The sequence below is a fragment of the Bactrocera oleae genome, chromosome 2 (genome assembly GCF_042242935.1).
Source record: "Bactrocera oleae isolate idBacOlea1 chromosome 2, idBacOlea1, whole genome shotgun sequence".
Lineage (NCBI taxonomy): Eukaryota > Metazoa > Arthropoda > Insecta > Diptera > Tephritidae > Bactrocera > Bactrocera oleae.
Genome location: NC_091536.1, coordinates 4,135,642 through 4,159,966, shown reverse-complemented (window position 1 = coordinate 4,159,966; position 24,325 = coordinate 4,135,642). Strand labels below are relative to the sequence as shown.

At 32.5% G+C, this 24,325-nt stretch overlaps 1 protein-coding gene across 7 annotated transcripts in view; it reads left to right on the top strand.

Moving 5' to 3' along the window:
- Positions 1 to 24,325, top strand: part of Dys (Dystrophin) — a 380,727-nt gene that overhangs the window by 50,996 nt on the left and 305,406 nt on the right. For all 7 annotated transcript variants that reach the window (XM_070107158.1, XM_070107153.1, XM_070107165.1 and 4 more), the window contains 4 exons: positions 89 to 256; positions 1,418 to 1,610; positions 7,768 to 7,863; positions 9,502 to 9,601. In XM_070107158.1, the coding sequence (XP_069963259.1) occupies positions 89 to 256; positions 1,418 to 1,610; positions 7,768 to 7,863; positions 9,502 to 9,601 (557 nt within the window). The remainder of the gene's footprint in view (positions 1 to 88; positions 257 to 1,417; positions 1,611 to 7,767; positions 7,864 to 9,501; positions 9,602 to 24,325) is intronic.

Genomic DNA, 24,325 nt, shown 5'->3' with positions numbered 1-24,325 from the left:
AACTATATAACTTGCTTTTCTATCGCTAACAGCGACAGTAATTTAAAATAAAAATATCTTAAATTAAAGTATTTATTTCTCCACACAGTGCCATTGAGGACTTGAAACTTTTAATTGCGCCCGATGCCGCCACATTGATATCACAAGGTGATTCCTTGGTGTTGGAAACCCACGGCAAACAGGGTAATCTTTCACGCTTGGTCATGAAAACGCAGATTATTCTACGTGAAAAGTTCCGCGAAGTGCAGCAAGCCAAGTGAGTTTGACATTCGTTGCAAATATTGATTATATTTGAATTTATTTCATTCAAAGCGTTCGTGCTGTAAATTTTATATGTATTTATGCAAACAAAAACTCCACTTTTTGGAGACTTTTATAGAACACTTGTTTTGCTCAGAAACTGAAAAATATCGTAGCTCAGTATGCGTGCAAACTGAAATTGATAAAGTCTACCGGAACTTCGAAAATACTTATAATAGGTACATGGGAGCTAAGGGAGGTATAGACTCGATTTTACCCATTTTTGATACAAGGACATGCTGTCATCACAATATATTCTCGACGAATTTCAATTATAGAGCTCACAGATTGACCAATCATTTCGATAAAAAAAGCAGACGGGGTCCACATATTTGATGTCTGAGTCCTTGAAAAGTTATAGCCTGATTTCGACAATTTTTGGGCATAAGATTAAATACCTTGAGACACTATTTGTGTAAAGTACTTTGATAACTTCGTTGTTGTTTGATTTTTGTACACTGTAAAGTGAAATAATCAGATGAAATTTAAAAGATTGTTATATGGAAAGTAGGTGCGGTTGTCATCTGATTAGGCTCAATACGCGATAAGTAATTTTGAGGTAAACTCACACACCAAATTTGGTTAAAATTGTGAACCGTTATATGGGAAGTGGACGTGGTTATTATCTGATTTTACTTATATTCACAGCAAATGGAGCTAACGCTAAAATAACTTCTTTTCAGCATATTTGGTTTATTCAACTTTTGTACACTAAACCATTTTGGGGGCGGACCCACTTCCACTTTAAAAAAAATGTTTGCCAGTTAATGTCCTCGCCTCGGACGGTCAGACAGTCACCTGCATTTCAACTGGTTTCATTATCCTTATCACTTATATACATTACTCTATGTTTATAGAGATTAGTTTTACGTGATACAAACAATCGTTTGTTGCATAAATTTATTATATTCTGTAGCAATATGTTGCGAGGGTATAAACATTTTCTTTTTTTTTTAAGAACTGCTTCAATCACTTCCAAATATCTCCCGAGTAAATTTAATAGTTTTAATTTCTTCGATTTAAATTCTGATAATTTTGTAATTTTGTAAATTTGAAAATGATTTTTACTAAAAATTACCTACTAAACAGCAAATCGCATAAACCCAACTATTTTCAGATCCAAAGTGCCTGGTGTGCCACAACCGGCCGACGGCAGTAATACGCCCAGTCCGCGTTCCACACTCGAAAAGCTGAGCATTGATTTGGAAGAACTCGTTACAAAAGGTCTTAAGCGGATAAATGATCTGATTGAAAAGCCATACGATAAAGCATCCATTGAGGCGTTACAGCGCCGCCTGGAGGAGATTAGCGTAAGTACACAATTGCAAGCATCAGTGGCACTCAAACTGTCAGCATAACAATTTTAAATTTTTTTTTAATGGAGAATTTTGTAAATTGGAATAGCGGATACTTGCAAGCGTTTCAAGTTTCAGCTTGCAAACACACACACCTACGAATGTATGTATAAATATACTTTATGAGTATGCTTTCTATATGCGGCGCGTGCCACATGCAGGGCAGCGCTTGCAGTTCCGCATTCCAGTTGCAGTTTACGGGTATCGTCTTAATTTGAGCATCAACAATATCAGAGGTGTCAAATAAGTAGACTTTGTGGAGGTGGCATCGAGTAAGGGAACTACATGTGGCTTTCGCGGTTACACGCCACTTGTTTATTTGTGAACTGACTGCACGAGTACATACATACCTTTGTATATATATACAAATAGGAGTACATACAAATACGAAACATTGCTTACTACTCTCCATTAAACTCCATGGAGCTTTTCGGTATCAAATTGCTTGAACAAATAAATTACAAGCGGATTTTGTTATCGCGCGCTTCGCAGAAATATTTGCTTTATGGAGCTGGTGTGATGGCCATTAAATTAAAATTTGTCACCAATTTAGAATTGCAATAATTTGAGCAGAAGATTTCTAAGGTTTGAGTCCATAAAATCTATCGGTATCTCTAAAGTTAGATCTTGGACAATAAGAACACCTGGTGCCTGAAAAGTATGAATTTGCCGCCGTTTTGATCTTACCATTACCTTTTGGTTCGATCATCAAACCAATAGGGTATCAAAATTAAGTCATTCAGAATAAGATAAATTTATTCACACAAAACAAGAGTTTCGTCAAGCTATTCCTGGAAAGCTAAATTTAAAATATTATCGTTCTCTTTGTATACCATAGCATGGACATAACGGCAAACTTTAAATATTCTTAAGACTGAAACCGTAATGCAGTGTGTTCAGGTTCCTAACCTTAGAACTTTAAAGCAGAGAATTCCCCAAGTAATCACATTTTGCGGGCAAAAGTGTTTGTTGTACTTCAGTGCTCTTTGAGAGAGGTTGTTATTGTGGCAGTTACAAAACTTTTAGCAAGTCCAACACTACTAAGATTGATTCTCACGGGGTGGTTTTTGCTTTAGGCGACGGACCAACTAGCCGATTAAGACGCAAAAGACTGTGGTGGTGTTGTGTACTTTTCTGGAGCCATGTTGATGATCTGCTAGACTCAGGAACATCGGGAGTAACTTCAAGTGTCTGCACTATTGCGGAGAAAGAGAGGTGTTGGTTACCAGCGCCGTATAACCGTTCCAGATTTTAACGTTCATGAAAGCTCTCTTACCATTAGATCTTAATTACATAATTCGGTTAACGGTAGTTTATCCCAGAATATTTAAGAAGAAACGATCAAGAGAAATAAATGTTACAAAACTTCAAACAACACGAAGGAAAATATTAGCTAATTTTGAATTGTTTCACGTAACTGAGAATCGAACTCAAAACCCAAAGCGTTGCAGTCACGCACTAAACACTGCCGCTACACCAGGTCCAAGCCGTGCTCTCACTTTTCTTTTATTTATATACGCATGCAAATGTATTTCTGCTCTTTTTTGGCTTGGCGATTCTCTACAAAAAATAGTTCATTAGAAATGTTAATTTAGTGCCAAAATGCGTTCCGACACAATTTGGGTGTAAATTCAACCATTTAAGCGTGACTATGACGGTGATTTCGTGGCATGAATAAAGGTGCCATCACTTAGCTTACAATACGTTGTTGTTTTGATTAATTGCCGAACACTAATCAGATGATTGCTAGTAGGTGCCAAACCGGAGGTTTATTTGGCTGGATTTAGTAGTAAGTTTTAGCATTACGTAGGATTAGCTAAGAATGCGACTGAGAAAGATAAATATTCCAAGCTATTATCGACCCAGTAATATCAAAATGTGGCACCTATGAAAGAGGTATTCCACCATCTTTTATGATTTTTATATATTCTGAGACTTTAACTAGAAGTATCGAGATTAATATAAGAACAGATGTTTATGAGTCGACTTTTTTGAATTTTCATCGACCTCCTTTGTTTCGTGGTGGGTCTTATCAAACAAGTTGATCAAATAATTTACCAAGTGTAAGTATGCAATGTTAAGAAAAGGTTTAAGAGGACCTTTTCTTAACATTGCATACTTACCTATATTCGCCTATAAAAAGAAGTTGAACTTTCGGTGGTTTTAAGAGGCGATCCTATAGATGAATGAATTCATCTCACACTTGTAGTTAACTTGATATTTAAGTCCAAATCTTTCAGATTTTTGTTTGAAAGAACGTTTTGAAAATGCTCCGAATAGTAATCCAATACATTCTTCTCAGTTATCATACATTTTCTAATCAAAATCCAAGAAAAAGTTGTGCTTGAATTACTTGGTACTTCGATCTTGAAACGTTTTTACAATTAATATAGCCTTATTTACGCTCCATAACAGATATTCTGCAGAATCGGCTGAGCATAATATATATGACATATAGGGATAGCAGAATATTTTTCTTTCAAACCTTAGTTTATCTTCTCGGAAGAACTAACTTGTGTTCGTAAAGTGTACTATGCTTTGACTTCGTCTGAGACAATCGCATTTACTACGGGGTATGGCTGAGTAAAAAACCAATTGTGTGCATTCCTCTGGCGTTTCTAATGTATTCAAATACATTTTTGGTATATTAAATATTATGCCGATTTTATCTCGCATTGGATGGACTCTTTAAATGTCAAATGCTGCCAAATTTTTCACTAAGTCCCACAAAGCAGGCGGTCGTGCGCCAGTCGACGGCGAGCAAGCCAGCGGCTGGCCGAGGCAGTGGCTGCGGTGGGTGCGCCAAAAATAGCCCCCAAAGTGGCGGTGGTGTGCCATGACGAACGAAATGCGGTTAATTATATACTAAACAACAACAAAACGTTAAAAAAAAATTTGGAGCACATAGTGCGGCAACATACTGTTTCATTTGCTGTTGTTGTCGCTGTTATAACTTTTGATTATTTATTTATTTTCAGTTTGTTTATCGATTTTCTTAGTGGCTATCTCCGATTTGGTTGTTTTATTGCCTTTTGATACACATATTTGAGAGTAGCGTAATGAAAATGTTTATAATCACAAACCGACGAAAGTGTTTGCGCTCGCAAGCGGTTTCCTGCCGTGGTCTCTCCTCATTTGATCGATGGTGAGCGTCGTGAGGACTACTTTTTAGCCAAGTGCACTCAGTGCGGCGCGATATTTTCACTAGAAAACATCGAATTCGTTGAAAGACGCTAATTGTCACGTAGACAGTGAGACATGCTGTTGCAACAAATTGTTGCATCATCGTGTTACTTGTGCTGGAGTGTAAACAAAAGACATTTTGTGGTTTAAAGCGCTTATTTTACCGCGTGGACCACTCGTAGCAAGTGCAACAGTGTTGTGGCAGTAATATTTTTGTCTCTGTTGAGAGTTTGTGGGTGTGATTAACGAGCAGATGGGGTCGAACAATTGTAAAATATTAAAATCTTTATAAATGATTAATTAGTTTTGTAGGAAATTTTAAAATGTTGAAATAAAAAGATTAATGAGAATTGAAAAGCGATAGTTAACATATCAAAAATAAAATCAGCAACAAATATTGTGTATGAAATTTTTTTATTTAAAAAAGTATCTAAGACAAGTTTTAATTATAAATAAAAATAAATTCTGGAAAAATTAAACGTACAATACAAAAATGAAAGCCAAAATAATAACAACAACAAAAATAAAACATAAAAGAAATATTATAATGTTTCGTGCTTTAGTAAACAGTATAAAAAATATTTATAAGAGGAATATATAAACACTTAAATCTGAGAAATAAGTACAAATAATAGCTTTTCTGCTTAAAAATTAGCAAATTTTATATTATTAAAATTATTTTTTTATAATTTCTTTTACAATGCTATATATTGTATTGTTAAAGCCCCACAACAAACAAGAAGCCCATATCAATTAAATAACTGAACTTTTTTGTAAAGAAAATAAATAAGATAATGTCAATAAAATATATAGCAAGAGCTGGTGAAAAAAATAGAAGAGAAAATTAAAAAAATTTAAATGTTCAGAGAAATGTGTGAAAAAGGCATAAAGTGGACAGTTTATACCAAATTAAATGTCACCATCAAATGTGCAATTAAATTTAATAAAAAAGAATAGAATAATAAGTAAAATAAAATATTTTACGATGAAATTAATTCGGATGACATCGGCAGTGTACATTGTACTGACACCAATTCATTTTGTTTTATTATAAAACACTCTTAAATTCTCGACTCCCTTATATATGAACAAAAAATATATTTATATAAATATCAACCCAAGGTTAAATTAGGATATCAGTAGTAAAAAAGTTTAATATTAAAGTAAAAAATATTCTTGGTAATTATTTGTCGAGAAGACCTTGGAATAACTCATAGTGGCCTGATTTGCAAGTAGCTTCCAGTATCTTTTAATTCTTTGTGAGAAGTTTTCATGCAATTGAGCTTTCTTTTTGTACTCTCTTACAAAAAGTAACAGTGCGTGCTAAATTCATTTCTCATTCGAATTGATAACATTTTTTTTTAATTGCGCTCTTTCATTTATCCTGTATGAGCTTACAGCCGAAATTTTTTCTACTAGAGCGTGTGGCCAAATTAGAGATAGAATATAAGCTCTACTATCACTTAGTCTAAAAATTAATATAATGATCAAAGTTTTTTTTCTTTCCCATCCATGTAAGTACTTAAGCCTGTAGAAGTCTCGTACTTTTTACGAATACACTGAAGTCTGCTGATTAGCTCAGAAGTCCTATATTTAGCTATACAAAAATGTTCCTGAACAAAAGCTGAACGGAATTTAAATAAATAATAGTTGTCTTAGATTCTGCAAAAATGGTGACTTGAACAAACCCACATCAATCAATTGAATAGAATGGAGTTTTTACCATCGTTTTGAGATATTCACCAATTCTGTAGTATTGAATTTAAGTAGACTACTTCGTTGTTCTTTGGTATTTAATAATGTTTTACACACATAGAGAACATATGAAAGCCATGAGCATATCTACAAAATATAAAAAGAAATAAAACCAAAATGGTATGAAAAAATTTGAGTCTTCATATTTGAAAAAAAGGATGCAGTTTTTGAGCTTATTTCAAAGTATAAATTAAATCGCAAAAAGAATTACAGTAATCAAAAATGATAACAAATAATAAAATAATTATAAATAAATAATAAAACAACAATTCGCTCAACACAAAAATGCAGTTCTGCTGGTTGACGCAAATTGTCAGTTCCAACTCAAACCATGAACAAGCAACACATTCACAGACAATTTCATTGCATATAACAAATAGGAGCTTGAAATTTATACGCAAGAGATGTGCAAAAATTAAAACATTTGAATTGATTCAGGATTCTTTTGATCATATTTTTGTTGGCATTGTTATAGTTAATAAATTAAATTCTTATAGTTAATAATTTTATTTTCTTACAATTGGAGTTTTCTTAATTAACTCGCATTATAACACTTTATTCATAGAAACATATACATATGTATACTCTATGGTAAGGTGGGTCAACAAATTGCAATATTCTTTTTCGGTTTGTACTTTGTAAAATAGGTTTCTTAGACAACTCTAAGAGAGTCACTATAAGTATAAGCTCTTAAATGTAACGGGAAGGTCTTCCGTCTTACATTTTTTTTTATTTTTTTCTTATTATCAGATAGAAAAATGTATCTCGCTTTCAACTACTTAAAAAAATATCGCGTTTCATACATTTTGTAGGAAATGGTCTCTTACGAGTTTTTCGCAAACATAAGCTTTTGAAAGATATTAACGATTGAAGTTTGATTATTTTAAGGCAAAAATATTTATCCTTGTGAATTTTATAACTGAATGAAAAAAAAAAATAATTTTAAATTGCAATACTCATAGTTTTGTAGGAATTTTACTGCACTACAAAAATGGTATCTTGCGAGAGATTTTCTTGAAGGTGTCTACGAACCTATTTTTCAGAGTATCAAGCGAGAAAAAAATTTGATATTTTTTGACCCACCTTAATATACACACACATACATAGTTTGTAAAAATTTTATAAAAATGTGTGTTCAAATAAAAATTTCTCAAACATCTCTAAATCGCTTTAGGATCGTCGCGACGACTTGAAATTGATTGTGAATAAAATTGGCAAAAGTGAAGAGCGTCCTAAGGTGACTGCCACCATGATGGCTGATATCGAAAAGGTGAGATTTTTTTATATACAGATTTTGGCCACTTACGAATTAAAAATATTTATTTATAACCAAATCACAAATTGAGGAAAATAATTGTACGTTCGCAGCCATACATAACACACACATGTTATTGAAAATTACAAAAATTATTTGTTTTAAAATTTGAATTAGGTGGCCAGTTCATGCAATCAATTTATTTATAACGTCTTCATATTTAACCCTATTTTAAACCAATAATCTATGTATATAGCGTTTAGGCCAATACAATTTCTATAAGGTTGGCAACACTATTTCACTTGATCTGTAAACTCACATATTTAAAGGAATCTATATAATCTTATTTATTTAAATTTAAATTTTTACTTGAAATTAGTTGGCAACTCCCTCAAAAAATATGTTTAAAAAAAAGTTTGCTAAAATAGATTTCGTCAACGACTTATGTTCTAAGATTTTATATGTTTTTGTTATAAATGGAGTATAAATGTCTCTTTTTAAACCTTTTCCCCATTTACATAATGCTTTGATAAAAACTTGGAAATAATTTAATACAATTAATAGCATATATAATTCCTTTATCTATACAGTGGTATTTAATCACAAAGGGTTTTTCAATAAATGTGATATGATTTAAAACACAATAATTGATATGAAAACTCAAATGTTTTTTTTAATGTATTTAAAGCGAAGTATAATTGAGACAATTAAGTTGTGAATATAATATCATTCAAATAACCACCATGACTTCTTTTGCAGCAACGAGTTCAACGAACATAATTTTAAAGTACTTTTTTCACTAAATCAAGTCGTATGTCATGAAAAGCACGTTTAATACTGATATTCAAAGCTTAAAGAAAGTCTGGTTTATTGCTAAAGACAATTTCTTGAAGGCCATTCAATGCCACAATTTCTTGAAATTATCGAATCTCCAAACTTTTCTCGCAATAATTCGAATGTTGTACGCGCTGTGTGGCACGTAGCCCCGTCTTGTTGGAACCAGTTGTTGTCAACATAAACTACCTCCAATTGCGGCCATAAAAAGTTGATTATCATCGATCTATACCGCTCTCCAATGACAGTTACGGTGTCACCAGCTTCATTTCGAAAGTAGCAATATTGAATGAAATGGTTGTTCATGAATAATTTATGAATTTTCATCGACATTGTGAATTCAGACGACACTTGGAAATCATATCACTATTATTGGAAAACCCTGTATAAAGGTGTCACTTAAATGTGAAATGTAATATTTATAGCTTATATGCTAAACCAGAACCCTGATTTCGACAAAAGCGTACATAGTTTAATTTATAACGTAAAATTGATAAATTTTGGGTCTATTAATTGTTCAAATGTTAGGTTAAAATTTTGCTTATTTAAGTATTTTTTGAAGTTTTATTTTGAAAATTTGATGTAAAATGTTAGTTTGTTTGTTTTTTCCAGTAGTAAAAAGAACATATTTGATACATAAAACAATTGCATTTGATATTTTATTAGATTATTCCATTTAAGCTTTTTAAAGTTTATTTTAATTATTTATTTTATTAATTTTTAAAATTGTATATTGCAATTTGATACTAATTTTTAATTACAATATTTTCTTGGTTATTATTTAAATAATTTTTTTTTTTACCCTGAATCCCATAACAGTCCAAGAACAACCTACAACTGCATGCCGACGCTGTGGAGCTTTCGCTAACCGAATTGAAGCAGATCAATAAATTGTCAGCACGCAACGCCGATGATAAAGGTAAATTCTTATTGTTATTATTTTCATTTATTTTTAATATTTTAAAATCACTTTCTAACTTTAAGCCAGTTTAAAACAAATCTAAGCTTTGTTTTGACACATATCACTATTGGTTTTTTTTTCTGTATATCTACAAAATATAGTTTTCGAAATAAATTTGACATCAAAACACACTGGTATATAATATATTTGTATGTATGTATATATGTATGTGTATATGTAAGTGTGTATGTGGCGATATACTTGTATGTTTATTTTTGTGTATGCAACTTAACTTTCGGCGGACAACAAAGCTAAGCACGCAAAAGTTAGACATTTTTATCTGCTCAACTGCTGCATTTTCTATTTGCCTTCGGCGAAATAAAATTGGTGTTTTAAAACTGCAAACATATATACTTGTATAAATATATATGTACGCACAGATGTGTGTGTGTATGCATGCGCTAGATAGTTTTTGAACACAAACAACATGAAATATTATAAACAAATCATCACTCGGCGGCGGCTTCTTGCAGCCAACCATTGACGGGTCACAGCTGTGGGAAAATATGAAATGCTAGTCTCAATAGGCTAGCTCTTCGATGAGCAGAATTCTTTAAGGGACAAATAGGGTGAGAACAACGTTTTCTCAGTGATTTTCAATTGTGCTGTGGATTTTATTTGTGGTTTAAACAAATAATATAATTTTGAGAATATTTTATTCATGCATATGTATCTAAGTATCTACTGTACAATTTTCAAGAATTTCTTTGAAGACCATCATAGATAGTAGGTCAAAATCACACTCAGCATTTTGTGTGCATTCTGAAGGTCGCAAATCTAAAATCAAACGTGGGATGGAATAAAGAAAGTTATAGAAAATAGTAAATTATAATTTTGACATGGGTTAAATCAAAATGGATTGACTTTATGCCGCTTTTGGAACTTGTTTTTGCAAAAAAAAAAAAACAAATTTAAATAATGATTCTGTTCAGATTTTTGACTCAATACTATGAAAAAGTAACTGCCAATTTTCAAAATTATTGGTTAAAAACCTTTCAAACTATGTTTAATGAAAGTTAAAAAATGTTCGTTGTCATAAAATCGTATTCTAAAAAATATTTTGCTTGGGGTCTGAAGGAGGGAGAGCTACTCACTTCAATGTCTTGTAAATATAGAAAGAGCCGGAACTTTATTTGACGCATTTCATATTTTTTCATATAAAAATATAACTTATTCTTACGAATAGAACTTATTTTTTTCTTATTCTTAACCCATCTGGTCTGAGCCCTTTTATGTTTCGTTCTAGTTTTAGCTACCTTGGGGTTTGGTTCTAATCCGTTTATGTTTACAAAGTTCTGCTTAAAGAGCAAAAGCTTAACAGCTCGTTTTGAAAGCCCTGTGGTATGTTTAAATGTTTTGAAAAAAATTTACTAGCGGGTGATAGTATGATTCTATTGATATATTTGCTATATTGCGTAAGGAAAACCGAAACCCAAAAGTTCAAAACATTGACCGGCGTCTCCCCCACCTTCGTTGACTGAAAAAAACTGAAAAAATAAGTTTTGTCAAAATACAAGTTAATATACAGCTCAGTAATAAAATCGAAATAATAGTTTAAAAATCCAGTATGACAGAGAGAAAAATAACTTTCCTTGCACAGACACTTGAAAATAATTTTTTTCTCAAACAACCCTTAGATAAATAAGGTAGCAGCTCTACTAAATTTTCTTTTCTTGGGTTAAATGATTAAAAATTGACAAAAATTAACTAAATTTAACAAATTAAACAAAGATAACATAAAAACCGTAAATTAAAAAAATTAATAAAGATTAAAATTAAATTAAAATACCAACACAAAATAAACTCGTGATATTGGTTTGGGTCTCTGCTAACAATCCTTGTATAGTAAATATTTATTCAAGCACATAAAAGCTCTTTGGGTGCAGAGTCCTTGGAGCTTATAATGTCGCATTACGTTGTGAAGAGGAGAGTTTTCCTCGGTGTTGGACTCAGCTAACTTCAAAAGCTCACCATCCTAACATTCAGTTAACCTAAATATCAAATGTTAGCGTAACAGTACCGCCTTAAGTACTTGTAAACTTAGACATGTATGCAAATATGTTTGGCTGCAAACATTCCTTCCCTTCATATTGATAAATGCTTTTGATAATATCCTGTTTACCTGTATGTGGCACCACAGAAACGTGCCAAACAGCTGTTTTCCATTTTAGCCATTTGCATATACTTAGCTGTATTGGTGTGTGCTTTTGTATTTCTTTGCGTACGTACATACATGCATGTGTGTGTGTGCATTTTTTGCATTTGCCTTTTTGGCTTTGAAGGCGCGCTTTTCGTGCTCCGTGGCCGCATTCAAACTGAAAACGTGCAACCGAACGGAAACGAAAAGATTAACGGCGCGCCTGAACGCATCACAGTCGTCGGACACTCGCTTCGCAGCTGGCTGTTGCGAATGCTAGGTGGAAAGTGTTTCGTGTGTGTTGTGTTTTGTTAAAGGCTTGTTTATCCTTTACCGGTTGCGCGATTGAGAATTCCAAATTTTGCACTTTCCTCGCGTGGAAATTCGGTCTGATTTTGGGGGAAATTAAAAAGGTTAGGAAAATCTGCTACAAAGAAAGGAGAATTACTTGGATATTTTGAAATCAAATGAAATACCGCTAGAATTTAATTAAATAAAATTAAAATAAATAAAGTATATACAATTTAATTGAATTAAATTAAATAAAACTAAATTAAACTAAACTAAATTATACAATATTAAGAAAATTATATCAAATATTAATAAAGTAATACAAATTAATAAAAAGTAAGAAGAATTAATAATTAAAATCATTAAAAGGGAACGAAATTACATTGAATATTATTTTATCTACATAAATATCCAAAAAAAAATGTAGAAAAAAAATTAATTAATACTAATGTATGCATTTGAAAAATAAAATTAAATGTAAAAAATATAAAAAATATTACGAATGAATAATAATTAGTATTAGAATAAATTGTTAACGAAATAGATCTAAAATTCAAATAAAATTTATTTAAATGTATTAACATGAAATCAATTATTTTAATTTAAAGTTAATTTTAAAATTAATGAAATGAGGTACAATATATTAAAACATAAATTTAGAATGTATTACTAACAAACAGCAAATCATTAAGTAATAATAAACAGCTAAATAAATAATAAAACTAAATTTAAAATTTATAAATATTTGTAAAATTGTGAACTCAAAAAATTATTTGAGAAATAAAAAATAAAAAATTATATAAAATATGATATAGTTTTAAATTTAAAAATTAATTACCATTAAAATAAAATAAAACACAAAAACTTTCTAAATAAAATTAAAAAAAAAAAAAATTTTAAATCTGTTTCAGTTCACAAAAGAACGTAAATTAAATTATAAATATTTAATGAATTAAAATAAACCGTACTAGTTAAAATGCTATAGGCAGTAAAGTATAAAAATTATTTAGAATAACAAAAATTATAATTACAAAACAAAAAATAATTAAAATGGTTATAGTAAGTATACGAAAATTAAAAAAAAAAATATAGAAATTCAATATAAATGAAGCCAAATGTTATAAAAGAATACAGGTACAAAGAAATATGCTATATTGTATTTAAAATTAAATTCAAATTTCCGAAAAAGATATACAAAATTGAAATAGTAAGATTTGAATAAAAAAAATATAATAAAAACAAAAAAATAATTAATATAAAGTTATAATTATTTATAAAATTTATCTACATTAAATTAATTACGATTTAATTCAGTTGAGTTCAATTAATTACACTGCAATTAAAACAGTGTGCTATATAGTTTATTAAAAATTATTAAAAATAATAATAATAAAAGAAATAAGAAGGAATTTAAAAGAATTGCTTACCGCCTAAACGAAATAAGTCATACAATACACTTCATGAAACAAAATTCAAGTGAAATAACAACTACAGCAAGCAAAGTGAATTTATCAAGAAGAAGAAATTTTAAAATTAGAAAAAGTAATTTAATTAAGTCCATTCAGATAACTGCCAGATTAAAATTTTATAATAAAGACAGCGCTAAAGAAAGAAACCTTACCTTCTCAGCTAAAAAAAAAAAAACACACATTTTGCCATTAACTTGCTATAGGCGGCTTGTCAAGCCCACGGGTGTGACACATACAAGTTGCGCTTGTGGCATGCCACAATATATAAACATCATACTTGAGCGAAACACTAATTCACTTGGACGGTGCTAAAAGCTGCTGCTACTAAACGAAGAAAACAAGAAGGAAAAGTAAGAATAAAACAAATATTATTACGTGACACACCCAGATGCACAGAAGAAACTCCAAACACATATTGTATATACGGAAATATATAAATCAGCAAACGTTTAGTTAGCTAAAAATAACATTAGATACAATTTGACAGATAAAGCTATTTACTTCGACAAAATGTGCGTGAGTTGGCGCTGGAGGCGACATGTGAGTAGTGCGCACATGGCGTATACTTAACCTAAGCTCACAATTTTATCAACGTACAATTGGCGACATAAACGGAAACGAAAGCGATAAAAGCATAAAAGAAACACGCGAAGATAAGCAGCAAACTCAAAAACAAAAATATAGTTTTTTTTTTGATACATTTTGAAATCCGAAATCTATGCCTCAGTCATTCAACTTGGCTTCCACACAACAACTACAACAGTAACAATAAGCAGTGAAATGATTAAACCACCCCAACAAATACACTGGCTCACTCAAATACATTAGCAACAAGAACAATAAGAACAATAAATATACGCTTTGGTCTGCCTATTAGACACTAATGTCCGACCGGCGTCGCCGTTGACTAGCTGTTTTCAAGTTAAACACCTGCTTCAGCTGATGAATGCTGTGCTGTCTATTGGCAGCGCCTTCTTTCTGTTGTCTTGTCGCTTCAAAGTCAACGTCCTCGCACGCTTTCTGATGCGCTCTCAAGTGCTGCTCACACAACACTTTTTGCGATGCCTTTAGTGTTGTTGCTGTTGTTGTGCATGCACTTGTTGTTGATGTAAAGTGTTTTTATGCGCTGTTACCTTTTTTCTGTGAGGTGCGTGTGTGTGCTTCGGCCATGTTAACTGTCATTTTAATTTCAATCTCTGTTTGTTTTTGCTTTTGTTGTTCTGCTTGTTGAAGGTTTGTACACAACTGTGTTGTTGCTGTTGCCATTTTCACTTAACTTTATTTTATTCTTTTACCGGCATACGTGAGCATCTCGGCAGACACTTTGGCACGACCGCGAACTGTGGTTCCCAAACGAAGAAATATTAAACGAAGTTAGAATATTCGTGGCAAAGTGTGGCAAGGGTTAGTGGAACTACGTAGCTTCTCAGAATTTGGTGTATGAATAGTTGGGTATATTTCTAAAACCATTTCCTGAAAAAGTTTCCCTTGTGTAGTTTAATATAAACTTGAAGGTTAAAACTTCGTCGAGGTAAGTATCTAAGGAACTCAAATAGTGAATTTTTATTCTTAATAGGAGCAACATTTTTGAAACCCCCGTGTTTGATCTCGATTTCGAGCAACATCAAAACAAGTTTTTTTGCTATAAGCTTTCATCTCCAACCAATAATGAACATTTTCTGAGGCTCTATCTATTAAAAAGTTTTATTTTACTTAAACTTCATTATATTTTAGAGTTTCCGATATGGGATAAAGGTATAAGTAGTCCAATTAATCATATGGGATGGCAGAGAACCATTTCTGCTTATGACTCGTTGACTAAGAATTCTAGTGCAACCTTTATTTGGCACAGGCTTTCTTAAAATTTAAGAGAGACTCGGTTCCGTCTAGCTACCAGAGCACTGTGGCCCCAGTAACAAGCCGACGAATTGGATAAATGCCAGTCAGTGAAGCAATGAGAAATAAGCCAATAATAACTCAAAAATTATTATATATAATAATAATTTAAGAATTTGTCTCCAGCTACACTAGAGATCTTTCGGATTCGGATTCGGACTTAAAATCTTAAATGATTATGATATGAGACAGATTATATATATATGCAAGAATTACATCTTTTAGTCGTTCCGATGTGGTGGGTTCCGTTTAGTGACTAAAATTTTACAAGACTCATCGATTTACCAAACTTTAGTTCGATAACTCAAAAGCTAGGGAATTTTTTGTACTCAAATACATATACGAATGATTGGAAAGGACTGAAAAATTGTCCACCAGTTGAGATTAGCTCTGTTGATATAGTTATATGTTATTATTGCAGCGGCAGGTCATATTTTTAAGTCGTATTTTAACGAAGGTCGGTTTCGGTATCGTCGAACGGACTGTCATGGGAGCGAACCGAGATGACGGAGATCATAGTGGATATGAGTTGCTTTTTCGCTTGTGCGGATCCGACCCAACTGTATATAAATATTCCACTTCACACGACAGTCGTTTCGTGTCATTAGACCGGTTCAGAACTTTTACCCAGCCAAGAATACTGAGATTTCGCCATAGATCGGTAATCAACGCCTAAGAAAGCACAGCGCTCGCACCGATAATTTGATCTCTACGATTGCCTTGATTTCAAAGCAGAATAACTACCAAATCTCACAGTGCTCCAATCTAATGAAAATGTTGGTATGGAGAAAGTAAAAATATTATTAGAAATAAGCTGAGTATTCTCTGCGCCATTTGGTGGCGTAAGTGCGGTCAGCACTGCTATCAAACTAATTGTTGATCCGACCTAGCAGTCATGTGATCAGCAGGCAATATACAAATGTGTTAAGTTTTCTACGAAGCTTCAAATAAAATTTGAGAAAGTGTTAGTTTCCAAACAAATATTTAAATTTGTTTTCACACATTGAGGTTATAATGCATATATGTATGGGTATGTGTGTGTGAAGCAGGGCCTAAGCCTTTCAGAATCATACCACTTTCAAATTTTTAGGTCTTCTACTCACTACCACTTACGCATTCATGCTTTGAACATAAATATTTTTTTTTGCATTTTCCGCATATATTTTATTCCACATTTTTGTCTTTGTTTTTGTATTCATGCAATTGACAAGAACCCCATAGAGTTAAAGCAACGAGTAGATGGTATCTCACAGCCAACATTGTTTTAATTCTCCGTATTTCTCTACATTTTATTTTGCCTTTGCTTCCTTTTGTTGCGCGCAGTTATTTTTGTTTTCACATTTTGCTTTTTCATATTTCCCTGCAACTGCAACTGTTATTATAATTTTGCTCCCCTTTTTTTTTCGTTGCGAATACTTTCTAACATTTTTGTTTCAACATTGCGCTAAGGTACAGAGATACACTGGGCTGCCCCCTCTTATTGTTGCTATTGTTGTTGTAGTAAGGCATAATTTTGACGTTGGATTTGTTGCATGTTGTCATTGTTATTGTGCGGTCATTTGTTGTTGTTTGAAAATTTTTTTGTAATTCTTGTTGTTTTTACTTTTTTGTTGTAGTTGCCTTTTTTTAAATATTTGTTGCCTCTTCTTTTGTTTATTGTTATTTTTGTTGTTGTTATTATTATTTGTGTTATTGTTGTTGCTTAGAGTGTAATGCCCATATCTTCCCCATACATTCGTTCACTCATTCAGCCATTCATTCACGCTCTGCTTAGTTCATTCATGAAGCCACACACACTCACCCATATGTATTGTATATACATATATGTGTATATATATGTATCCATTTATTTACATTTCATATCACACGCATGCCAGATTTTGGCGCTGTTACGGCTGAGTATAACGAGGCAGGCCACGTAGCGGCATCCAGCAGCGTTTTCAGCATTAAAAGCTTGTTGGCAAGCGCCTTTAAAAAAGCAATTTGCAACTCTTCTCACTATTCCACCTCCATAGACCAGCCTAATCCTGCAAGGATCCGCCTATTTTGGCTATCGAACTGTAATTTCCGTTCACACATTTGTTTGCAAATATTTTCTCTTTACACTGCGTTAACATAACGCGTCACTCATGGCGTCAAAAGAAGGAAAGTAAGCAATAAAGGCTTAAAATAATAAAAAAAAGTAAAGAAATCAGCCGAATTGCAGCATTCTCGCAGGTCGTCTGTGGAACTAGCCTGGGATGCACGCGCCAATCGCCCACTCCCACAGTGCATGGCACTTGTGTCGATTTCAGGCTATTTGTTTGGTTTCGCAACTTCTTAATCCTTTGGTTATGCTACTTTGGCCGACACAAATCTCTAAGCTGCCATGCTTACAGCCGCCCCTACAGTTCATTCCACATACACTGACATCTCACATTTCCACTCAGTGTCAATTTTGAGCAATATTCTTCGGCTTTCTTCATCAAGCGATTTCACATTTTTTCTACTCCTTCACTTTTCTTCAACTGTGTCGCCTTACACTCTCGACAACACCTACGCCATTCCTTTAGTGGCCAGCTTATCCTTGTTGCTGCCTTGGCTTTGTAAATATTTCATTGTGTCGGCGTGTTTTCTGTTTGTTTGTTGTTAGTGTTTTGAAGGATTTTTGCTGCGTGCTTTCTTAGTATAAAAGTTTGTGTTTGATTTCTGTTCTTGAAAGTGGGCTTTTAGGCGTTGCATGCTGCTTTATTTTTGTTATGGCTATTCAAAACACTGTGACGCAAAGTTAGCTTTAAAGAAGTTTTTCTTTTATTTTTACTTTTTTTCAAGACTTTTGCAACTAGTGGAAGTTTGAAGGAATTACTTCAGGAGGAAGGGAGTTACTTCAGTGATTTTGTAGTAAGAAAGTGTAGCAAAGAAATCATTTTATACCTTTAAACCTTTACTGGGTCATGTATACCTTAACTTCCTAACCGACAACTTGTTAGGAAAGTCTTAATTATAACTTGGCTTTCTAAAAAGGGAATTAAGAATCAGTCTTTTATCAAAATTAGTTCAGTCAGTTTTAGATATTTTAAAACACTAACCTGCATTAACTCACTCTTTCTCTCTACCATCACACATCTGTTTGTGTACCAGTAAAAATTTCTTGTCTTATTTCACGACTACTTGGATTTTCCAGTCAAATTTTTTTTTGTATCTTTTTTGCATTTTCGGTCGCTTTTCTTTCTATTCAAATCATTTGTGTTTGAAAAAATATCGAAAACAGGCCTTTCGTATTTAATAACGTTTTTTTTCTATTTGCTTTGAAGATTTTGATATGAAATCAGGGACGTATCGATCTACGGTATCAACGAACAAATAGTCGTGTTCATAGTTCATTCTGCCGTTGGAACTCAACTTCACAGGATGAAGTTTCGAACTCACCATGAAATTCCGTAACTTCACTGGTTTCGAAGACCTCGAATGCAACACTGTTGGCATTATTTTTACTACTTTGATGCAAAGTCATTCAGTTTGTTAATTTTGCATGGATCTTGGTTAAATTTTTTTTATATTGTATTTTCATACAATTTACTCTTTTAAAATGCCCGGAAGTACTTCGTCAAGAGATGATCAGACCAAATGATGGCTATTAGTACCGAAATTATGGTAATAAGATATTTTAACGATTCGTGGATTTCTAAAAGAATATTCCTTGAGCAGTTTCTTAAATCTCTTAGCCACCTTTAAGAGACACTTCATAGTCCACATTTTGTAGCTTGCCGCACGAGTTGAACACATAATTCATCGAAATAAATAAGAAAATTTTATGTTTTCGACCTTCAAGCACCATTTAACACTTATCGGGCAAACATCACCAAAACAAAATAAACATTTATTATAATTTAACGCCTGGCATACCTGCTGAGGAACCATACAAAAAAAAAGGCATACGGATTTGATATAACTGCATATAAGTACATTAGTGTGGGTAAAAAAACGAATTTTTTTTTCTGTTCGTACTCTGAAATATTGGTTGATAGACACCTCTAACAAATTCAGTCCAATTATGAGCCCTTAACTGTAACGTGAACGTCCTCCACCTTAGAAATTTCTATTTTTTTCTTATTATCAGATATGAAAATTAATATATCGCTTCTCACTACTTGAAAACATATCTAGTTTCACAGATTTTGTAACAAATTGAATGTTCTACAAAATGGTATCTTTCAGTGTTTTTTTAAACCTAACCGTTAAAAAGATTTTATCGATTGAAGTTTGACTATTTTATCAACCAATTTTTCAAAGTACAAAGCGAGAAACAGCAATCGTTCTTTTGACCCACCCCAATACGTTTATCTGTAGTTTGTAGGTGTGGGTGTGTCTGTGTGCAGACATATTATAAAGCTCTTTGCTGACACATGTTTCGCAATGATTTTACCACATAAATAAGACCAACAACTGCACCAACATAATTCCCAGTGCAGACGAAATTTAATTTTTCTCCGCCTCAAACATATGTCCGTACACCTAAAAGTATGCAATGATATAGCATAAATATTGCCAGCCATTCTTCCACTGCTGTTTCGAAATTTCATTTATTTGCTTAAATTGCTGTCACTTGTGGGTCCATATTTCTTTTTCCACATGCCACATTTCTGGCTGTCAACATTTTTCTATTATCTTTTGTTGCTGCCTGATTAAGTTTCGCAAACTATCCCGAGGTTGACGGCGTGAGATCCGCCTTTTATTGTTTTTTCTTCTATTTTTGTTTATTACAAATATGTATGTATATTGTTGTTGTTTTTTATGCATGTATGTATGAGGCGGACTATTTGCGCTCCGTATTTATTTGCTGCTTACAAAGTGAAACTGCGGTCAGCTTGCTTTCTGCAATTTTTTGGTCATGTGGTGGCGAGGTCCTGAGGTATGGTATTTATGTGTTTGTACGCTTGCATATTTGCCCTTGTCACATTGTCACGGCGGCAGCACCGAATGGTCAGCTTGGCATATTACTCGCCGTGACAGGAATAGTTTCATTTTGACAGATACAATTTGCGCTGGAATGATGTAAGCGCAGAACAGTGTGTCCGTAGTGATATTATTGTAAGTGCTTTTTATAGAAATATATGTACAATATAATATATAAGCTGGTCTAAAGATAATATTACAAAAATATTTAAATCTTTAGAACAAAGAAATGATCGATTATTACACATATTTGTATCGATATGAATATAAATTTTAATTTATTATTGGTTTATTAAGGGTAGCCACTCCGCACTTGGCTTAGATATGGCTAAAATGGGTGCTCCTCTAGAACTGCCCTGAGGGAAATCGGCTTCATTTCGAGTTAGTAATGTGGAGAATTCAACTTAGATTTGTAATTTCTAACTACTTTGTTGAAATGAAATTTTAAGGTTTTACAACTGATTCCCATAAACCACCCATATGAGGGACGCTTAGGTAGATGCGATAAGAGCGACCTTTGCTTTTTGTAAGTCTAAGTGCATCACTATCGTATTTATTATGCCTTACCTTTATTTTCGTCTTGTTCTTTAAATTTGAAAATTCAGGCAACTACACTGAGAGCTTGGTGAAAATCGCTCAAGGATGTCAGTATCATCCAATATTGTATGAAAGGTATCGATTTTTCGACCTTTTGGCACAATTATGTTAAGCATGATAATTCGAACAAAATCTTGATAATTTTTATTTAGACTATTTTTCAATACATTTTTCCAATGTCTCCATTTAAAACGTATGTCCACATCTAAAATTTTAATAATTTAACAAAATACTAATATATGAAAACACAAATTTTTAAAAAGTAAGACGTTTAAGGAAATTTTTAGAGCAAAAATTCTTAGTACTCAAATTTGAATGTACTAAATATTTTTTTACTGTGGTATCTAAGTTTAAGAGCTAAAGAATTTTTCTACATAAATTTAGATTTTTTTTAGCTAAGCTTTTAGTGCTATGTTATAAAAGCATATATATTTAAAGAATATGGTTGTAATTGACTTTAATTTAGCAAAACTAATATTGACCTTAGTAATTTAAAGTATTTTAAAGCAAAAACTTTTAGTACTAAGTACTAAATATTTTTATTAACAATTCGAATTATTACGGTTCTTATATTATTTTATATCGAAAACTTCATTTATTTCAAAAACTAGTTAATTAAGTTCCAGAAAATATTGTCTCTAAAACAAAAATTTATAACGAAATCTTAATAATAGTAAATGTATATTTAGTAAAAGAATCTGTTTAATATGCAATTAAACCACTGTTATATTCTCACAGAAAAAAAAAAAATTATGACTGATTTAATACCATTTGCAAAGGACCTCACATTACTCTAAAATCACTGCGCAAATCAAATATCTTTACTGTCTTGATTCTGTTGTACTAAAATGTATTTCCTGTAATACTTTGCCGACCAGCTGCAGCACCCCTTTCCCTTGCACTCTGCTGCATTCCTCAATTTATTACACATTCCAGCTGCCGTTGGCCGATTTTAAAATTACAATATTGAATTCTTTTGCGCCGCACTCTTCAACCAGCACCAACAGTGCAGTGATAAAACAGCAAATTCCAGAGAAAAACAACAGTCATTCATTTCAGTTGCAAGTTTGTTATGCAAACGCTGTGGCAACACAGGCAACTGGCCACAATAAAAATCTCAATGCAGCAATGTGAGGCACACATACATACATACACACACACCTGCATATATATCCATACACAAATATGTGTGTGCACAGTCAATCGTTTCGGAGCGCCCCAGCCGACCAGCTAAGCGAAGTCTATGGAATTCCAATAAAAGTGGCACATAGCTGGCAGCAATAATTGCTGTTGCAACAGTTTTGCAATGCTCATTGCTGGCGAGTAATGTGCGCATCAATTGAATTGACAAGAATTGTGGCAGGGAGCAATGTAATGTGACGACAACTGCCAGAACTAAGCAAACTAAAGTAAAAGCAGCACAGAAATAAAATGAATACAAAAAGTGCAAGAAACTATTAGTCCTGTTGAGAGCACGTCCAACTTTCGTTCTGTGATACTTGCAATTTATTGGCACATTTTCTCATTCTTTTTACATTTTGTTCTTTCATTGTTTCTTTTGGCTCTTGTTTCCTCATTAAATAGCCGCAGCTACAGTTGTTGTTGTCATTTTTCAAAGCAGTTCTTATTCTAGTTTTTATGTTGGGAAACTCTAAACCAGTTTGCTTTTACCGTTTCTTCTTTTTATTTGTGTTTTCTATTTTTTAAATTTTTTGTTTTTTAATACTCATCTCTTGTAATACAGTGCATGATAATATGTCAAGTATCTTTCAATGGTGTACTTAAAAGAGAAAAACTTTAATAATACCGTTATTAATTCGTGCAGTGCTGAGAAGAGTGTTTTCAGTTTAAGCGTAGCGTTTATTACTATAATCTCTGTTCTGTCAGTTACGACCCAATATAATTGGTGGTTCTAGAACCTTTTATTGGTTTTTTATTTGAGAATATTTCTGAAACCATAAACACAGTGAAAGCTGTTCCAAGTGTGAGATAAAATTAATTTGCTTACAGCTGTTACAAAAATTCATCTTCACAAAACAATGGAATTAAACGATGAAAATCCCATCTATTATTCCTTGCTGCTCTTTGCTTAAGACACGATTTAATCGCTCCAGTAAACTTCTTAATATTTTCAAATCTCAGTATCATGCTAACTTGTATTAGCTATACTAAAGAATTATTTATGTGATTTCGTAACACCTTATCGCTATTGTTTGTTAAATCGGTCACCAACTTATTCTATCATCTGTTTCAAAAACTACCTTATCGTGTCCGAGAAGTATTTCATTTCAATTTCGCTATAATACTTTTTAACTGAGTTTCAATAAAAAATATTTTCATTAGAATGAAAGCAGTTGCTTGGTAAAAACAATTTCGCAGTTTAAGTGACGATCTCGAACTCATATTACAATTAAAGGAACAAGAGAGTCACTGTACATGTCTATATAAACTCATCAGTAGTTCGTAGTCCAAGTATAGTACCTACAAGTTGTATCAAAAATAAGAGGAGATAGTCAGCAAAAGTCGGTGAGGTAAGGTTGTGCTTGTTTTTTCACATGAGAAATCGTGAACTCGGAATGACGGAATGAACTTAAACCATATCTATTCTTATAAACAATTAAACACCAAGGCCCTTATTTATCCATTCTAATGGATGATGTGAGCAAAGTGTGACCTCAAGAAGTAATGATCCAAGTAAAAATTGGAAAAGTTTGAAAATATATTTAACAATTATTTTTTAATTTCTTAGATAGGTGGCAACTTTAGAAATGTGGCAACATGCTGCTGCAGAGTATAATAGTTTTGTTCACCTAACGGTTGTTTGTATCACATAAAACTAAACGAGTTAGATATAGGCTTATATATAAGATATATAGGTAAATGATTAGGATGGCGAGACGAGTTAAGTTCCGTTCGTCTGAAAATTGAGACATCTTTATGAAACTTGGTACACATGTTTCTTGGTAGAAGGGCGTAATCAGACCACTGCCACACACACAAAACGCCATTAAACGAAAACCCATAGAGTGCCATAACTAAGCACTAAATAAAGATGCAAAACTCTTATCTAGCACAGGTGATCGCAGCAGCAAGAAGCACCTGTGGGCTACAAATTTTGAAAAAATGGGCGTGGAAACGTAAGACCCCAGCTTTTATCCTTGCAAGTTGCAGGAGTATAAAAAGTTCGGTTACATCCGCACTTCGTTCTCCCTTACTTGTTTTTTTTTTTAATAATTTGCTAGATTTTGCTCAATTTTAACATTTTTAAAAAGGTGGTAACTCTATAATAATATCTAAAAAGGTTTCTTTTAATTTTTTTATTTAGAAATATTTTTTATATTATTTAAATATCCCTCA